The sequence below is a fragment of the Pseudopipra pipra genome, chromosome 15, assembly GCF_036250125.1.
Source record: "Pseudopipra pipra isolate bDixPip1 chromosome 15, bDixPip1.hap1, whole genome shotgun sequence".
In the NCBI taxonomy this organism is placed as follows: Eukaryota; Metazoa; Chordata; class Aves; order Passeriformes; family Pipridae; genus Pseudopipra; species Pseudopipra pipra.
This window is the reverse complement of record NC_087563.1, coordinates 4473671-4492437: the sequence shown is the minus strand read 5'-3', so window position 1 is coordinate 4492437 and position 18767 is coordinate 4473671. Positions and strand designations below refer to the sequence as shown.

Here is an 18767-nt window from a genome sequence, read left to right as displayed (position 1 = left end):
AAGCAAATAAATTTCTCCTACAATAAGATGATAAAATGTAAAAACACTGAACACCAAAGGCACATCCTACCTCTGAAAAGGGTATCAAAGCCAACACTGCGAGTGGATTCAAAGAGCACAATTTAGGGTAGGAAACAGCTGAACTTTACTTTCCTCAGCAGCAGTTCATCAGTTCTGGCTCCTGCTGACTTTCAAATTTTGTGGGAGTTGAGAACCAACATCTCACACTCCTGCAAGATGCTGATGAGCACAGTCTTGCAGCTCTTAGCACAGGATCCCCCAGTACCCACAAAACCCTGTCTCTGCCATTTAATCTTCCATTCTGAATAGAAGGGGAAGGGAAAAAAAAAAAAAAAGACAAACTCCACAGCTTAGTATCCCATCCACAGTATCTGCCAAACCTTGCACCAGCTAAAAGCTTCCAAACCCTAGCATTAAACACTGTAAATAATACATTTAACCACAGAATATTTCAGGTTGTAGGGGACCTCTGAGGTCATATGGTTCAAATTCCCACTCAAAACACGGCCAGTTAAATGCTAGTGAGGTTAATATGCTGAGTTCCTTCTCATATTGTATGGTATATACATTCTTATATTTCTGGCAAGAAAACTAGAAAAATCTCCTTCTACAGGAGAAAGAAACAAATGACTTGGCCAACGTAAGACTAAATCTGAAAACCTTAAGAAGCAGGCACATTAGTGGGGAAAAAAAAACCTAAACAACCCAGTGACTGCTGATGCAAGACATGCCACTGACTGTTTCTACAACTAATCCCCCCAACCTGGACAGATGAATTCAATTGTGGAAAGTTACTTGGAAAAAAACCCTCAGTGAAGTAACTAACTGCTGTAAAATTCAATAAGCACAGTTTAAAGTTACACAGAAGTATTGTCACAGGCCATTCAACACAGTCCTCTAGCTCTTGAACACTCCCTGGCAACTGCTAAAGCTTGTTTCACTAGGAGTACTTGAAATTTTCAGAGATTAAAATTGTTTCCACACAGTTTTTAACTGTATTTTCCTTTCAGGTCAGCATAAGTAAGGGAGATGCCAGGCTGAAAGCCCAAAGGAAGCTCACTCTGGCATTCTTCCTTCCAACCTGACATTCAAACACTGGTGTACACCTGCGAAAAATGCTACAGGAAGTCTCTACTTACTGAAATTCTTCCTCCTTTTTGGGACTAGGCTCCAGAGTCATGCTAGAGTGGCAAATCCTCACTTTTCCATACATTATGGTGTGCTCAATGTGTCCTAAAGGAAGAGGGAAATCCTTTTCCCCTCTTCATTGAGTTATTTTAAAAAAAAGAACTTCATGAAGTGAATTAAGAGACACACACACAAAAAAAAAAACAGACTGGCAATAAATAAGTCTCAACTCTTTAAGGTATATCATTTATGCTTTTTGCAACACTGTATTTATTTACATCCACAATTTACAAACCTTAACTACGAAGTGGGAAAGAGCCATAGCTCAGATTTTTGCCAAGTCTGACACCCGACACACGGCCTGTTGCAGCCACAGTTATCCACAGGCCAACCCAGTGATCAGCCCTTTGTTCGTGTGTTATTGAAACACAAGGAAACTGGTTTACCTCATTAAAGAGGAGCTGGAATAAGCTCCAGCTGCAAGACAGTGAGGTGGTCCTCATTTTTGAAAAGCAGCAATGCCATTTGGGAAAAAGAGTAACAAATAATTCCCCTTCCAGCAATCGAAACACCAGATTGGAAGATAAAATAGTGCAAAACCCGAGGCCAGTAAAAAGAACCATTGTTTTCCTTTGAAGTTCACCACCAACTGGGGCAAGTGGCATGTTGCATTCCCCAGGCTTATGGGAAATTTGTTTCCTGTCGTGTCAGGAAAAAAATAACCATTATTGCTGTGGTCCCTCCGGAGCCTGTAATTACCGATGGATGTAAATTACACTGGATCAAAATACTTGACAAATGTGACCTTGAAAGTCAAAACTAAGCAGGCTACCTGAGCAATGCTGTCCTAACTCTGTTGTAGGAAGGACTGGTGGGAATGGGCTCCCTGGGCCAGGCATTTCCCAGTCACATGACAGATATCCAAAAAAAAAGAGCGACGGAGCTTCACATGTTGAATTCCTGTAGGTGGGGAGGTGTCACTGTGTCCTCTCAGCAAACCCAGGGAAGGGACACGGGTTTAGGTGTTTTGTTGCAGCCAGTCTGACTGCAACACACAACCCTGGGACTGGTGTTCCAAGTGTAGCCACTGGCAGCCATACAAGCAATTCATGTAGCAGGACACACGTGAGGCCTCCAGAGCAAAGGAAGGGAAGTTGCTGAAGTGAAATACCTTCTACAGACCAGCAAGTTCCCCAGAGCAAATAACACCAAGACACTGCAAAGGCCACCACTCCTGCAGAAAAATTCCTGATAAAAGACCTAGCATAATATCCCATCAGCTGTGCTCACAAAAGGGGACTCTAAGGTATGGGGTTAATCAAGCAATTATTGGGAAAAAGGAGATTAAGATGGTACAAATGTAAGTAGCTCAAGGGGAAAAAGGAAAAATCCCATCCCAATACTTTTGAAGAGACAGTTACTCTATGCATACATTAGTTGTAGAAAAATCAGTTTAGGGCTCAGAGAGTGATAATGTTCCAGAGCACTCAGCACCTTCTTTAGACAGAAAGGATAGTGACCCAGTGATGATTATCACAACTAACAAGGAGTTCTATTCCTGTGACTGTGTGGTAGGACACAAGATGATTCCCTCAACAAAAGTAACTAACTGTAGAAGCCATAACATTTAATTTCACACTGGATGTCTGACAAGGATCTTCCCCCTCACATTCATCAAGCACCGATATTGTACCTTGCATGTAAAGCACTCAAAATATTAAATTTACTATTCCTTCATAGATCAATAGGAATGAAGTAAATTCGTATCAGCTGTTTCCTGAAGAAATCCTTTCAGAGATATGTCTTTAGTAACAGCCCACCAGGGAGTTTACAGAGGCATGTACTTAATTTCAAATAACCTTCAGTCAATTTTCTCAACAGTATTTGCATTTCCATTGTAGAAAACCTCCAACTTTAACCGTGGCAATTACTGTATATTTGAATAATCTCACTAAACTAAGTTCCAGAGTATATCAGGGAACCATGAAAAATCAGCTCGTGGACTTTGTACAACACGAGGTGCCATAAGCCTTTATTTTCAGTGTGTTACACCAAGAAATCAAAGCAGCTCTAAGGCACACCTTGTACATCATCCTTGCCTTAGTCATAAGAGTAAGATAATGATAATGAACCACCCCTGCCAATCTATTCTTGTAGCCACGTAACATTTATGACTTGCACGAGTTATTTTAATTTTGTTTCATGGATAGTTTTCCAGTGCAGGCTGCACTTGGGATATGGAACTGCATCAGGCTCCACATCCAACCCCTCCTGGCTCAGCCCCACACTGACCCTTCTGACAGGCACACACTTGCCTCAGGCTACAATCCCACAGCTTCTCTCAACCAAAGGGGATTTGAATCATAATGAAATCCTGGATCATTTACCACCGTATTTCAAAAGCAAACACGGTGCATTTAAAAGTACCAGCAGCATTGGTTTGGGTGACCTCTAAGTGTCTGAAGTACCTTAACCAGGCCTGCCCTATTAGCCCTGTGAAACACACGGAAAAGCTCCAGAAAGCCTGAGTTAAGCTTCCCATTGTACACATTATAGACATCAAGAAGGGAACCAAATGAGAATTAAAGCAAGGAAGTGTTTGGCCTGGCATCACTTTACCCACCAAACCCTTAACTCAAGGGGTACTCTGACTGTAAAACAAAGCCCTGCAGGTAAAGCCGAGTTCTGCTGCCATGAAGCAGTCAGCAGCAGAACTGGATACCAGAAAACTGGTGATGAGAAATGGCCTTTTGTTTTTGAAGATGCTGATCAAAATCAAGACTTCACGTGCAGCACTTAGAATTTAACCCTCATTAGTATCTCTACACCAATGATCACATCTCCTATTTCTACTAACCACTCACACACTAAAAGAAATTCTCATTATCTCCAACATATTTCTTCAGTATTTGAAAGGACTTTTACAAGACGATGAATGTAAACTCCTCTTTGGCCTCAGGATGACAGTCTATTATGGAAAGCAACAGAAATATTTACATTATCATTATGATATTTTTCCTGTTACACAGATGAGATGTCTGTGCTTCAGGTCACCAGTTCAATCTGTTCCTACTTTAAGTCTGTGTGAGGAAATGGCCTCAATGTGAAAATAATGCCAAATGCTCCAATTCTCATCTCCTATATACAGAAAAAAATGGTTATATTTGTTCTGCATTTTCTCCTAGTTGCAGTAAAGACAATTTACATGTGGATTTCCCACTGCTTCTCTTAACCATGGACAGGACCACAGCAGCTCCAGACCACTGGCTGAGCACTCAGCAAAACACTTAACAGCTCCTTTCAGTGTTCAGCCAACAGGGAAAGGCAGAAAATATTCACATATGAATTAATCGACTAAAAGGAAGTTTTTAAACAAGAAAAGCAATATCCATATAGCAATATTTTATGTGCAGGTACCCCATGATGTGCTGACATTTGCAGACTGGCTCTAACAGCAAGGCCAAAAAGCCACATTACAAAGCAAATGCAGTAAATCTGACTGTGACAAACTCAGAGTTGCACAGTCGGACTAACAGGGTTATCCAGTTTCCGGAAAAGAAACTGCCTATAAACCATCAGGTCAGAATCCCTACAGTAATAATATACCTGTGATATAACCTAATTAATCTCCAACTGCAACCTACACAGCTACTCAATCCTCTGTCGAGCTTAATAAAAGCAGCCCAGGAGGGCCACAGACAAATCCAGGGGCAGCAGCGGCTCCCCAACCCTGCCCTCGCCACAAATCAACCCAGAGGAACCAGAACACAGCACTGCAGGGAGCTACAGCACTTCAACTGGTGCTAACAGAAGCCAAGCCCCAAAGTTCTGAAGGCTAATGTCAGAAAATGGCAAGCCAATAATGCCCACCCACAAGGGCTGTATTTTAAGAGCTCTCTAACAGCTCTCAGTCAGGGGAGAGCCCTCGGAACCAGGGGCTGAGTCACTGTGTTTTCCCCCCCATTTTGACTTGTCACTCTGCACGCAGAAGCTGAAGCCAGTTAATAAGGACACATTTCAGAGCTGGCAGAGCACACGGGGCCACCCTCAGAACCCACGTCCCCAGCTCTGGAGGTGCTGACTAACCAAGGAGCCCCGACCCAGCCGGCTTTGCTGCAGCTCAGAGCGGCACAAGAGGCTGGGGAAGTTCAGAAAAGCCTAATTTTGCCAAGCATCTCCAGGATGCTCTCAAATGTTGTGGAGAAAAGAATGAACTCTAATAGGGATTAATGTCTAATTGGACAAAGTAAGTACATGCTGGATTTTATCAATACTCCTTGTTTGATACTGAGAGTAAGACAAATTTTAAGAAGCATCAGAAACCATTTACAACAGCTCTGTTGATGCAGAGTCCTAGGCTGGACTTAGTAAGTTTAAAAGGCTACTATTGGTGTTAGTAAAATAAACTAAGTCTTTTCCAGTTCAGGATTGTGTTGAACACTCAATTACAGTATAATAATTTTTAATATGTTATCTCCAAGCCACGTGATTTGAAACTAGAATATGTTTGAGAGAGCTCTAAAAACCTTGAGGAAAATGGACACCCAGCAACATGGTTAAAGCTACCAAATAACTACCAAATCATTAAGTGGAAAATTAATCCCAAAACTGGGAACCTCCTGATTTCTTGAGCTAAACATCAATGAAAAGAGAATGTCACCTTTCAAACAGCACAGGAAAAAGCAGTAGAAATGCAAGGCAGTAATTACTGAGCTAACAGAGTAAAAAAACTTATTTCCAAGGCAGACTTATGCTTAATCTGCATGTGTGGCATTTCTTCTGGAAATGTATAATCCTTTGCCACAAACTCCCTTAAATAGCTTTGCAATAAGATGACCTGATCACAGAAGTTGGCAATAGGAACCTTCTTAGAAGAAAGACGCCACTGAAACCCAGCAGTAATTTTTGCAAAGAACACCCTTTCTTTCCCAATCGTGCCTGTGTCCTCTAAGAGGGGAAATAAGACATCTGCACACTATCATTTCAAATAACCAATTTTACACATGGGAAAAGCAGCACTGAGGAGGAAGCCTTCTGGCTTTTCAATATGTTTTCTTTTGCTTTCTACTCTCACAATAATAATAATAAATCTTTTATTATATTTTTTAATTGTTCTTCTGCACTAATTTGGACAGAAAAAAAAAATCCTTAGACTCTTCAAATAAAACTGGTATTTGCATTTTAAAAAAAAATGGTTACATACATTATTTACAACCAGAGCCCAAAAGATCATCTAGAATGCCTTCAGCTTGATAAATGGTGTAAATGTCATCCAGCTATCTGCAGCACAAGCTTCTGACCTAATGCACATCTTTCTCAAGCCAGAAGTGCACCCCAGAGACCAGCAAACACTTACTGTAATTATTTACTGTCTTCTAAAAAGACCTGCTGTGATCTATACACAGTAAAACTACAATTACTGGATGTGGATAAAACCACAAAAACACCCTGTTACAAGCCCATGCTCTTCTGTCATGGCAACAGTGTAACTCAAACTCCTGTAACAATTGAATTGTCGGGATCCTGCTTTAATGGGAAGCGATAATGGAGCTCTGAGGCAGCAACCCGGGAGAGCTTTCCTTCTAGAAAGAGAACAAACAGAGAAATAAAGAGGACACTAAGAAAATTTATGATCTGGTTGCTCTTCCAAACACAGCTCCTGATGACATCCCCAGGATAAAAGAGGCTGAATTTGATCAAGAGTCATGATTTGATACTCTGTGCCTGCTGAGGAGCAGGTTGGGAAGGAGGGTTTACAAGCAAGGCTTCTGGTAAGGCTTTCAGCAGCAAATCCTTGGCAAAGCATACCCGTGTGCAACAACCCCCTGGCTACAATAAACATCTTACAAAGGCACTCAAAGGAAAGCAGACATTGGTAAAATCTAACACACCACACTCAAACTCCAGTCAGGACTTACCCAGACCAACCCCTGACTGCAGCACAGCACAATGGAACAACATCACACAGCAGAGGTAAGAAAACCTGTATATTTATGTTTAACCAGGGCAGCCTCGTAAGTAAAGATGTAACTAAGTAGTTCCAGCTATTCTTACTAGGAATCATCTAAGGAAACTACTCACACAAAATCAAATACACACACACACACTGCACAAACAGTAACATGAGGAAGCAGGAAAGTCAAGAAAAGAGATGGAAAATTGTAATGCATTAAAATAAAACTAAAAGCCAACGTGACTAACAATTAAACATACCACACGGGTTTTCAGTGTCTAATAAGTTTATCACTAAAATTGCTTTGAAATGCGCAAATCCACGCAGCAACACACACTTCTCACCAGCATCTCCAAAGTGTATGAATGACAGGATAAACCATTGTTTCTAGGCAGTTTTAATGTGGTTTTAACACCTAGCTCAAGAAGAAAAGTTAAGCAGTGAAGGTATTATTAAATAATAAAACTTTCCCTGCAAGTTCTTCAGCAATATTTGGTATATTTTGTGTCTGTTTGTGTAGATGTGCTTTCTTGATTGTAATATCCCCTTAAAAATGCCTAATAACCCCCATATCCCCTGTTTCCTGGTGCTCCTCCAGATAGCATAGTTACATTTACTTATTTGCCTGTTTTACAGAACACACACACCTTATTAGCTATGATGTGCATTTGCTGCACACCAAACTAGAAAACTCAGATGATCCATCACAATGCACAGCTGTGGTCATAAAGCACAGATGAGATTTTTCTTATTTCAGGAAGGATAATTTTTCTTATTTCAGGATGAAAACATTTTAAAAGCAAATTAAATGTAATCAGATAAAAGGCAACTTAAATTTCATTACAAATGACAGTGGATCAGTGCAAGTTCACGAAGTTCCACATGCTATCCTCTCTCATCCTTCCAAAAACAGCAGTTCTATAAGGAGGTTGATGTCAGATAGTTCCTGACAATCATTAATTTAAAGGAAAAGTGACAGGTTTCACTTTCCAGTTTGGTTCAATGATTCAATTAAATGTTTGAGTAGCACTTGAAAAAGCAAAAGAGTCACTGATAGCCACTGCCATCTCCCTGGGAAACACGAATTTCCAATTAAGAGATTGGAAGGTGCAGCCCAGGTGAGACAGGCTGTCCTCCTGCAGCCCAGGGAGCTCCAGGGTGGAGCAGATGTGATCCTGTGGGAAGCAGGAACAGGGTCCAGGCAGGACTTGCAGCCCCATGGGGAGAGGAGCTCAGGCTGGAGCAGGGGAAGAGTGTGAGGAGCCCTTCCCAGAGGAGAAAGGAGCAGCAGAGACGGCGTGTGATGAACTGACTGTAACCCCCATTCCCTGTGCCCCTGCACTGCTGGGGGGGAGCAGGGAGAGAATTCACAAAGTTAAGCCCAGGAAGAAAAAAGGGGTAGGGGAAGGTGTTTTAAGATTTAGTTTCATTTCTCGTGACCCTGCTCTGATTGGATTGGTAATAAAGTGACATCCCTACAGTCAGGTCAAGTTTTGGCCATGATGGTGACTGGTGAGTGACCTCTCCTGCCCTTATCTCTCCCCACAAGCCATTCTCTAGACTCTCACCCCTTTGCAACTGAGGAGAGTAATGCTAGAGCAGCTTTGGTGGGCACCAGCACCCAGCCAGGGTCAACCCAGCACACCACCTCAGCCTTCTGTGAGTCTGCTAAAATTGAATATTGCCTCTTTTTAAGGCTACTCAGAGAATTCATACTGAGTGCTACAAGTACTGACTCACTATTTTACCCATCCATCAATCAACTTTCAAAACATTCCACTGTGCAAGAAATAGGCATCCCACCGGTCCAGCTTTGACAAATCTCACAGTGCTACAAATATTGACACTGTGTTAAAAACAAGCAACTTATTACACAGTGGCTGCACCTGATACTAAGAGGCCATCCCATTTTATTGGAACAAATAACTGATCTACATCTCCACTTGGTTGATGTTGCTACTTCGGTAACAGTTAGAGATGAACATGATAAAACGCTGGGACACCATAACTAGAAAGTTTAAGCACCATGAGATTTTAAGGGTATTATGGACACACAGCCATGAACCTGTTTTGTCTCAGAGTTCAGGATCATAGGGCTCTGCTCCCACACTACAAGGTCCAGCCTTGATATGAAATCTGAATTCTGATACTACCCTAAAAAGTAAACAATTTCAGAGCCTAATGGATGCTTCCATCAACCTGATACTCCTGGTATCAAATCTCAGTATCTAAGTCTCCAGAGCCTGCTTTATTTAGTCAAGTGACAACTAAGACAGCTCATTAAAAGTGAAGAGACCCACCAAATGGTCTGTGGTTATAAATTCATGGAGGCATCACTACAGGACTTGAGTTTAGAGCACTTCTAAGAGTGTTTTTTTCACCCACACAAAGGAGCTTTACCTTGACTGCTTAGCAGCTGGTTCAGGTAGGGAGGCTTCAACAGAGAAATCAATATATTCCTACATAACGGGGTGTTTGTGGGGGAATGGGCCTGTTTCCCCCTTTTGTTTTGTTTTTAAAGATAAATAAGTATCTCATGGACTACCAGCATCCTTGCTTTTTAGTGAAAAGCAGATGCACTACAATCATTTTATACACCAGCTGTGCACACAAAGGATACGCAGGATTCCAGCACTCACAAAGCTTTGTTTACAAACTTGGCTAATAAATTTCATTGGTTGTTTTGGATATTAGAAAGTAATTACCTTGGAATCAAAACATGGGTTTATAGCTGTTAAATTACATGTTTCATTTTGCTATATGTTCTCATCACTTGTATTAATAATACCTTTTACTTTATGGCTAGATATCAGTAAATATCTGACACTGTTAAAAAAAAAATCTTCCTTGTTTCTAATACTCAATTTATTAAAAATGCCTTTTCCTTGATTCAGTTCTCTCATTAAAAGTGCCTGCAGTTTGAATTATTAGATAATTATCCCAGATAAAACACTTAAGAAGCTTTAAAACCCAGGCAGTCAAGGCAACAGAGAAATGAGAAACATTTCCACCACAGAACCCAATCAAGGGTTCATCCAACTTAAACTTAAAATTCTTATCTAAACCAAAGCAAACAAAATCCATGAGTCTCCAAGCCAAATCTTTCTAGAAGGAAAGGCTCAAAAACCTTATGAGAAACTGGTTTTGTGGGACATTTCACATTCCACTTCAGGTTTATTTCACTATATATATTCCTGCTTCTAATAACAACCAGATGTGACAACGAAGTCTGTCCAGCGCTGTAAAAGATACAAGGATATCCTGAAGCTCAGCATTTTGGGAGAGGCTTGGAGAAAAAAGGCAAAGGTACCTGGAGGTGAAGTGAAGGTTGAGGGAGCAGTTATAATCTGAGCAGCACTCTAAATTCAAACTCATTAGTTATCAGAAAGGCTGCATTTCAGTGGAAATGCCCCACGCCCTGAGCCAAGGGTGCTATGGTGGCACACAAGGAAACCATCAGGGACACCAGCACTGCTCTTCCAAACTCTGTGTGTAGGAAACAGCACAAGAACCCACCATCACCAAACAAGTTTATTCTCCAGCTTTTTCAAGCACATCATTGACAAGAAACAATGTCCTATGCTGCGATTTTTCCAGCAGCAACAAGGCTGAAGAGATTCTGCTGCTACTGAACCACATAAATAAAGTTGGTTCCTCCAAAAAACCCCAAGGAAGATTTCAGCCCAGCTGACAGAACACTGAGAAAAGTCTTCAGTTAGTTTTGCAACCTTTAACTACTCCTGAAACATTAACAGGTCTTCCTTGAAACCCTCCAGCACACAAAATTCCTGCATGTTTAAGCAGGTCAGTCACTCCATCTCCACCAATTTCTATTCCTGCTAATAAATATGCTCAACTTTTAAACTCTTATCAAGTTACCAAAGTTAAAATGTCATCTTTCTGTTTAGTTTTGCATTTAAAAAATAAAATAAAATCAAGTTTGTATTTCATTAACAAACCTATAAGGTCTTACATTCACTGCAATCCTGCTGAAGAGAGCAGCTGTAAGGATCACAGAATTCATCTGTATTTCCTACACGTCCATGTGGACAAGACTATCCAAAATTTACAGTTTGGACACATTGCACAGTAATATTTAGCTCCTAAAATTTTGCATCATTTGAGGTGTAGCAAGCTTACACAATTAAAATACTCAATTTTAGACTTTCTACTTTATGAGGATTATAATTATTAAGAATAAAATAATGGACTAATTACTATTAGTAATTAGTAACTAATTAGTTAGTCAAACTCTTGACTAACCCATAGTCAAGAGTTTGAAAATACATCAGCAGAAATAATACAGCTTTAGCATGGACAATTAAAATTAAGATCAGTATTATCTACACTTTTTAATGTTCATTTTCATTCACTCCTCATAAATCCCACAAAATCTCCATCACCTCTGCATTGGTCTGTCTTTGTTTCACTACTTTTATTCCCTTTCATCACTTTCTCAGCTATGCTTTCTTCTTGAAAGGCTGGGGCAGAGCAGCTGGGAGAGGAATGTAAGCACCAAAACCTCTTCACTGGAGCATTTTCCCCATTTGTGAACAGAGTGGCACTGCTGAATTTCAGACACTTCATAACAGAAAGAACAACTCTGATTCTCCAGCAGTAGGACCACGACGGTAACACAAAATAATAGAAAGCAACCATATATATGTGTGACTGTGTGTATTTTTACAAGTTATAGTAGGAAAAAATTCCCATTCTCATCCCATGACTGCAAAACATAAAACCAAACCACACTTGGGACTCTACGAGTTCACTTAGCTAAGATTTATTTACTTAAAATGCACACTGTATTTATATAACACTTGCATCTTCAAAAGAAAAAGCAAGTTTCTTCTGACAAACAGTGTTAAAGTGATCTATCTAATGCACTATTAAACAGTAAGCAAGACTTTGAGTGAATGTCAGTGAATAAAGACAAATGTTCCGACAGCATCCGTTGGGAGGCATTACAGAACACAGCATTCAGATTAATCATTCTAGTCTGTTTAATTTTATTACAATCTTCATATTCTAAAAGCAAAATGATTTTCCTTGCTGTTAAGGATTATCATGTATCATGGTTGTATGATCTACTAAAAAATACACTCTCTGGCATTGGAAAACCTCTGCTATTTTCTGTTTGTTCCTTTGTGCGAGGCACAAGTTATCAACACACCCCACCTTCCACCAAAGCACAAACTACCAGAAAGTTCTTTCAGCCTCATCATAGCCACTCAGAGGGATTTTCAATTAAACTGCAATTTGTAGTGATACAGGTAAACTCTCTAAAAGTTTTTTATCTCGAAAGCATCACCATTTCCACAGACGACCAACCCACATGAACCAGCTCTTCTAAGAAATAAATGCAACTGGCACCTTCCAGAGACCAGATGAAGATATCTGCAAGTACCAGCTCAATGTTACACTCAAGAGGAGTTTCAAGATACAACATTTCAAAACCATGCAGAGAACTTTAGGAAATACAACACAGTTGTTCAGCCCGAGCAAATATATTCTAGGGCATTCAATAGTCACGACAAAGCTTGCAAAACAAGTCCAACAAAGATTTTGCAATGATTTTAAGACTAAAAGACAGCTATGGCTTATAATTATTGATGTTTTTATACCTTTTTTTAATCTGCAGCACAATGTCATTGAATTACTTGTACAGCTTTTCATGAGCAAGTTTGGACAACACCAAAAGTTCATTACGGAAATTCTCCAAACTATCAATACCACTCGCTGCACAACGCTCTCCAAACTTGTCTCTTTAAACAGTCATGGCTCCAAAATTCATCTGCACTATCACCACGTGGTTTGTATGTCCACAGGAAGAAAAATTTACTGCACTGCCCAAATGGTTGGTCTGGTTGCAGATAGAGGTATTAAAACACTTATGAAAACTCCACATGAATGGAGCAACTTTTCAACCAACAACAAGTAGTAACTTCACAATTTCACTGACCAAATCACAAGTCTTAGTATCTGACCTGCCATAAACAAACCCAAGCATTAAAAGAACAGTTTCATCATCTAGAATATCTTTCAAAAAGTCAGTGTGGATCATGAGTTTAACTTTGTCAGGATCCAAAAACCAGTTTCAAGCAGCTTTTGACAACTCCTTTAGAAAGGCAGATGATTCTTTTCTTGATAAGTAACCGTGCAGGCACCTCATCATCCATTTTATTTTCATACACTTTTTAAGAATATATTTAAAAAATCATCCAGTCATTGTGCTAACACCACCTCTCCCTCCTCCCACCAAAAAGAAATAATTCCAAGCTCATGTTAGCCTTCTCTGCTGTTGACATGATACCATCTAATCATCTTAGAGCACAGTTTTTCCTCATCTTCCTGACTGACAAGGCAACAGCCAAAACTTGGCTGGTCTGCCTGACAATGCCTTGACTAAGTTAAAAAAATGATAATTTTTTAAGCTAAAAAAAAAATAAATCTAACTGTGCATTATTTTTAAATAAGAATATGCAGTCTCTCTTTGTGGACATCTAGACTGTACTGGATAGGAGAAGCTGCCACATTTCATGGTTTCTATAAACCTACATAGAGAGTTGAAAATCAGTCACCTTGATGTCATCATGGTGAACATATGAGAAACGGAAAAATTTTGTGGTTTCTCTTCCCTCTGATATTTATGCTCTATCCAATTACCACTACACACATGCAAACACACCCTTAAAAAACCCTTACCAACTAGCAGTTTAATATCACAGAAATTAAACCTCTCACCACAGTCAAAACACAACCATGGAAATCTGTAAAGCAAGGGACACACAATAGAAAAATAAATCAGATTATACTTACAGTCTAGTTAACTTCTGTGTGTTCTGAAAAAGCAGCTCTGGAAGGACTTGCAATTTATTCTTGTTCAAACGCCTGAAAAGTAACAATTAGAATAAAAAAAAATTAGATTATCTGCCAGTTTAAGAAGTTTATTCTATGATACATAAACATGAAGCTCACACTGTACATGCACAGGATGCATCGTGCACACAGGAGCCAAAGTGATTGTGTCACCTGCAGATCACCTGCCCACGTCTGTGAGTTACAGAGTCAAGGAACAGTCACCACAAAGTCTGACTGTTTTTATATGGATAAGTACAGAAATATGTTTTTTCAGTTTCCCTCTGGATGCCAGTGAATCACACACTCAGCTCACACTGTTCTAGGAACAGCTACCAGCAGGTACCTGGATTTTCTCTCTCTCCTAAAAATACAGGCACAGAAAAACAGTACCTTAACCAACCAAAATTATTCCCAGCTTGGCTGTTATTTCTACAGTATAAACAATTATTATTCTTTTTTTGAAGAACTTCCTTGAAACTTCACTTTGCCAACAGGAGCACTCTTGTAGAACACAGGAACATATGGGTAACCAGACCACTGTGTGGTGACTTGAAATAGAATATTAATCTGGAAGATTCTTCCAGGAACATTTTAGAGAACAGATTAATGTTTATACATTAGTCCCTTTTACTCAAAGTTTTACACTGATGACAACTTGCCAGTTTTCAGAAAACAACTGTTACAAGCTATTCCAGCCTAGTAGCTATAAAAAGCATGAGCCTCCTCTCCTTGAAAGGCGTGACAGCCCCGTGAAATCCAAAAGCAGTTCTACTTGTAAGACACAATCTTTTTCTTCAACCCTTTTTCTGTTGTTTGACAATAAAAACAGTCTCTTGCTTTATCCTAATGAAGTGGACCTGAACTAATCACACACAGCTCCCTGTTCTAAACAGGAAGCTGCATCCTGTAAATTCATTTATGAGCCTGTCTTTATGCCCCCTTTGTTCCCAATCTACCTGACAAGTTAACTTGGATAGAAGATCTATTTTTTTTTTGCTGAAGTTTTGATCTCCAAAAGACACCTGGAACTTTCATAAATCTACTGCTACTTTGCACCCAATATCTGGTTTCCAGTTTTCCTGCACACTGAGTAATCTCACTATCAGAATTCAAGAATTTTTGGAACTGAAAGCCCTTCCTCAGAGATCAAACTGATGTTGTGGGGTTTCACATGGCAGAGATTTCACATGGCTACCATATGAATGCATCTTGCAAGATAAAGGGGTGATGGGAGGAAAGAGGAGTATTAACTTCTCTTTCTGACACCTAGAACAGATCAAAGGCTGCTCCTGCAATCCTGCTCCCAGAGCCTGTGCATCACACACACCACATGCTGCCTTCAGCAGAGACAAATATGGGTTATTTCCTAGTGCTTTTACCAACTCCCCAATTTCACTGCTCAGATAAATGAAGAAAACAGTAAATAAAACTCTAAACAAAAACATGAGATATACTAAGCACTACTATGCATTTGAGAAAGGAAATGGGAAGATGTAAAACTGGATTTGCTTATATCCATGTGACATTTCACAATTTTATACCTAAATAAACTTAATCTTCATCTTATTTAATTCAAGTTCGATGGTAACGTTCTACTTAACCCTCATCAAATTCATTACTTCAGCTAAGCATGTTTATCTTCTAGAGTAACAGGATGAAACACAGGGAAGAAAAATACTTATGATAATGTAGGGCTTAGCACTCCTCAGCTCCATCCTCATCCACCAAGACTACCACCAGTTATTGAGAAACACTCAACACATTCAACTTATTTAGCAATCAGAATGAAAACTACTATCAGTGAAATGAATCTATTCCACACATTGTCCAATATTTATTCCTGTGGCTGACTGTCATTTCAGATCTCACAGTGTACACACAGTCACCCACTGTCAACCCAAAGTCATCTGACTTATCTCAGATCCAAGGAATATGTTTTAAGAATATTCTTTGCTCTGCTTGCAAGGATTTCACAAATGCTGAGTTTGTCCTTATTGTTTTAAGCCAAAGAAACTAATGAAAATCAGATTAAGTTTCTAGAACAGGAGGTTTCACACCAACAGGCAGACAATGTCCGTACTAACAAAAAATTTTATTCTCAAGGTTAGAAAGTTTGCAACCTGAGAAGTCAAACATTTACAACTTGCAGTGGCATGAATACCTTACAGAAAAAAAAAAAAAACAAACCCTAACATCAAATTCTTTTTCCCTAACTTACAATCATATCAAACCAGAATATTAAACATTGAAATTATTTCCTATTATTTATATGGCCCAACACTAACCTACCTGTGATGGAACAAATTCTCAGCTGTCCTTTTAAATTGTCCTAAATATTTGAAGATTTCATCCAGTCAAAAGTATTGATTTTCTTTCAAACCTTACATGAAGTCCACACAAGGACACTTTTGCAAAGCTCACATTGGGACCTGCTCTTCACTAGCACTAAAATTTTCATATGGGTCTAAACTTATTTAATATTTTTCACATTATACTGTTAAAAATTAAGGTCTTTTTACACTGCAGCAGTGAGCAAACTGAACCTGTGTGTCAAGGTCAGGGCATTCTTGCTTTGCTTTAACTCACATAAACTTGATTTTCAAAATAACCCAGCACTCCTGGTTAGTGCTCCTGCACATGATGCATCCTCCACACACTGCAGGTACACAACATTTCTGCCCCAAACCAGAGGTTGAAGCTCTAAGGCAAAGCTGTGTGACTATGTCATAAAAAAAGCAAATTAAGGTAACAAGAAACATTTGAAGAGTCCATGGCTACTGATGTCCTGCTTTAAGCTATGGCACTCTCCAAAAGACCTTCCACCATTTCCTAAGATTTGTTTCAAGTTGAAAATTTCTGCCAAAAGTCATTTGATTCATAGTTGGATTCTTAGGGGAACTCAGAGAATGAACAGGGGTTTGTTTCTTTTGCACATCACCTACTGTATTACAGTTGTGAATAACCAAAATATAAGACTAGATCACCTCATAGAAACTTAGACATACTTGCCATAGGATATATCTAATATGCTTATGTTTATTATGTGCCAGAAAGCCACCAATAGCCTAGGAAAAAAAAAATCCCAGTTATACCTCTTATTTCTCTTCCTGGGCTTGAGAGAAAGGCCATTAAGAAAGTCCTCAATACTGAAGTATCAAAGTACCAGACAGGATGTTTTTAAATTCCAAAAAAAGAGACATAGACAAAGATTATTTAATGAAAAGACCAAATGCTCTGAATGAACATTTATAAGCAGTTTCCTCCAGTTTGACAAAGAAGTGCCAAACACAGATGAAATGCAGTGGAATAATTCCTAACACAAGTCTAACAATAGCTCCTAACAAGAGCTTTTCACCACCACATTATGGCCTAAATCTTAATCCTGTCAGGTGTTCAATTTTAATCACAGCAGTATTTCTGATTTCATAACAAGCACCTTGGAAATGGTGAAGCCTTATATTACAACAGTGAAACAAAAATGGTCTGCAAAAAGTTCATACACAAAATGAGCTAAAATCCTGTAAAATGATTTTGTGGACGCTGTTCTTGGGACTGCACTTTATCAACAAATATAGATATTCCTGATTTTAAATTAGGGACTTAAAATAGAAACAACATATGATATCTGGAAGTTGAATTTAAATCAGAGTCACTTTTGCAACTGTAATTGGTCATATCATGAAGGAAGGACATGTCTCTGTGAATCTGAACAGTGGACAAGAATTAAAAAAATTATCATTCACATTTTCTCCTGAGCAAAATCCGACAAATTCCGTCGCACTAAATCGTTGGGATTGTTCAGCCTGGGAATGCCACCTGGGACTCAGCACACTGCAACATAAAAACTTGGAAGTGGCCTCTTTCCTCACACTGGTAACACATCCAGCCTGCAACCAGCCCGTGTGTGTGCACACCCAGCACCACCCCAGGTACAGCCGGGGCCAGGATGGAATCTGGAGCACAGAGCCAGGCAGGATCTGCTCCAGATTATTTGACCTGTGACTGCTGGATGAGAAGGCAGCTGCTGAGTCTCCCATGCATTTTCCACTGGATGTTTTACAGCTCATAAGACCTGCAAAGTATTCCGGGAATCCGGAGCGCTGGGCAGGATGATCCGTAATCACCCTGTGCCACAGGACAGATCAGCTCCAGGGCTGGATCACAAGCAGCTCTGGATGTGCCCAGCATGGAGTCCAGACTAATAAAGCCTCCTGGAAGCTGCAGAACTGTGCAGAGAGGCTCTCCAGGAGTCATATCAGCTCTGGCAATACCTGCACTGAGTCAGATTTATTAAGTCTGATTAGACACATGTTGGCTGCACAGTCAACAACCTCCACACACTGCAACTCCCTCCACCTTCCAGGCTGCTTCAACCACTCCTGTGCAAGGCAAATAGAACTTGCCATATTCTGGTTTGTTACTCTGCTCCTCAGGTCCCCATAAGTGACCCAAAAAAACTGACCAGGCACCAGCTGCACACAATAGTTCTTGGTGTGTAAGCAATGGGATTCCAGGAGTCCATATGTCACCTCCAAGGCATCCGTGAAACCAACACCCTGGGACAGGCTCATATTCACCTGTGGTTCTGCTGGAAGGTGTTTAGGGAGCTGTAAATGTTAAAAGCTAAAAGCTCATACTTCTGTATGCAGGAATTCACTGCAGAAGTGAAAAACTGCTTTATCTGAAATTATTACAAATTACTGGTGCACTTTTAAAACCAAGATTGCTTAGAAAAGTGAAAAATTCAGTCTAGGGTATAAACTTATCTAGAGTTTATTTAAATTTGGATGCCAGACAGTTTCAT

General features: G+C 39.8%; 1 protein-coding gene across 1 annotated transcript in view; it reads right to left on the bottom strand.

Moving 5' to 3' along the window:
• SLIT3 (slit guidance ligand 3) overlaps window positions 1–18767 on the bottom strand; it is a 474289-nt gene that overhangs the window by 419495 nt on the left and 36027 nt on the right. Inside the window, exon 5 of the mRNA XM_064671611.1 lies at window positions 13922–13993. Coding sequence (XP_064527681.1) covers window positions 13922–13993 — 72 coding nt within the window. The remainder of the gene's footprint in view (window positions 1–13921; window positions 13994–18767) is intronic.